This window comes from Penaeus monodon, chromosome 33 (assembly GCF_015228065.2).
Source record: "Penaeus monodon isolate SGIC_2016 chromosome 33, NSTDA_Pmon_1, whole genome shotgun sequence".
Lineage (NCBI taxonomy): Eukaryota > Metazoa > Arthropoda > Malacostraca > Decapoda > Penaeidae > Penaeus > Penaeus monodon.
Window position 1 is genome coordinate 21906039 of NC_051418.1, and position 359 is coordinate 21906397.

Below are 359 nucleotides of genomic sequence, written 5' to 3' on the forward strand. Positions count from 1 at the left end.
TCTTTTTGGACAGCTCTTGGCACTGAAGGACTATACATTTTCACCAAAGTTTAAGGAGTCCTGCCAGAGTGATGTTGCCAGTTTCTGTGACAGTTCCAAGCTTAAAAACAAGTAAGTTTTGTTCAAAAACCATGTTTACAGAAATAAAGAATGGGGATGAATTAAACAATAAGGCTAAACCAAAATTCAGTGCTGGTTTTATTCATTGATGTATTTGTTCTAATTAGAAAAAAGAAATATGTTTTGCAGTCCACTTTATTGATTAGTATACTTGATATGGATTATGTTTAGAAATAAAAGATTGAGAAATGCAATGAATTGTATTTGATCAATGACTTAGTGTAAAATTGACTCTGATA

General features: G+C 31.2%; 1 protein-coding gene across 1 annotated transcript in view; it reads left to right on the plus strand.

The window, feature by feature from the left end:
• Positions 1-359, plus strand: part of LOC119594150 (Golgi apparatus protein 1-like) — a gene marked incomplete at its 5' end in the record, with an annotated part of 20293 nt that overhangs the window by 6065 nt on the left and 13869 nt on the right. Inside the window, 1 exon segment of the mRNA XM_037943219.1 lies at positions 14-111. Within this exon segment, the coding sequence (XP_037799147.1) occupies positions 14-111 (98 nt within the window).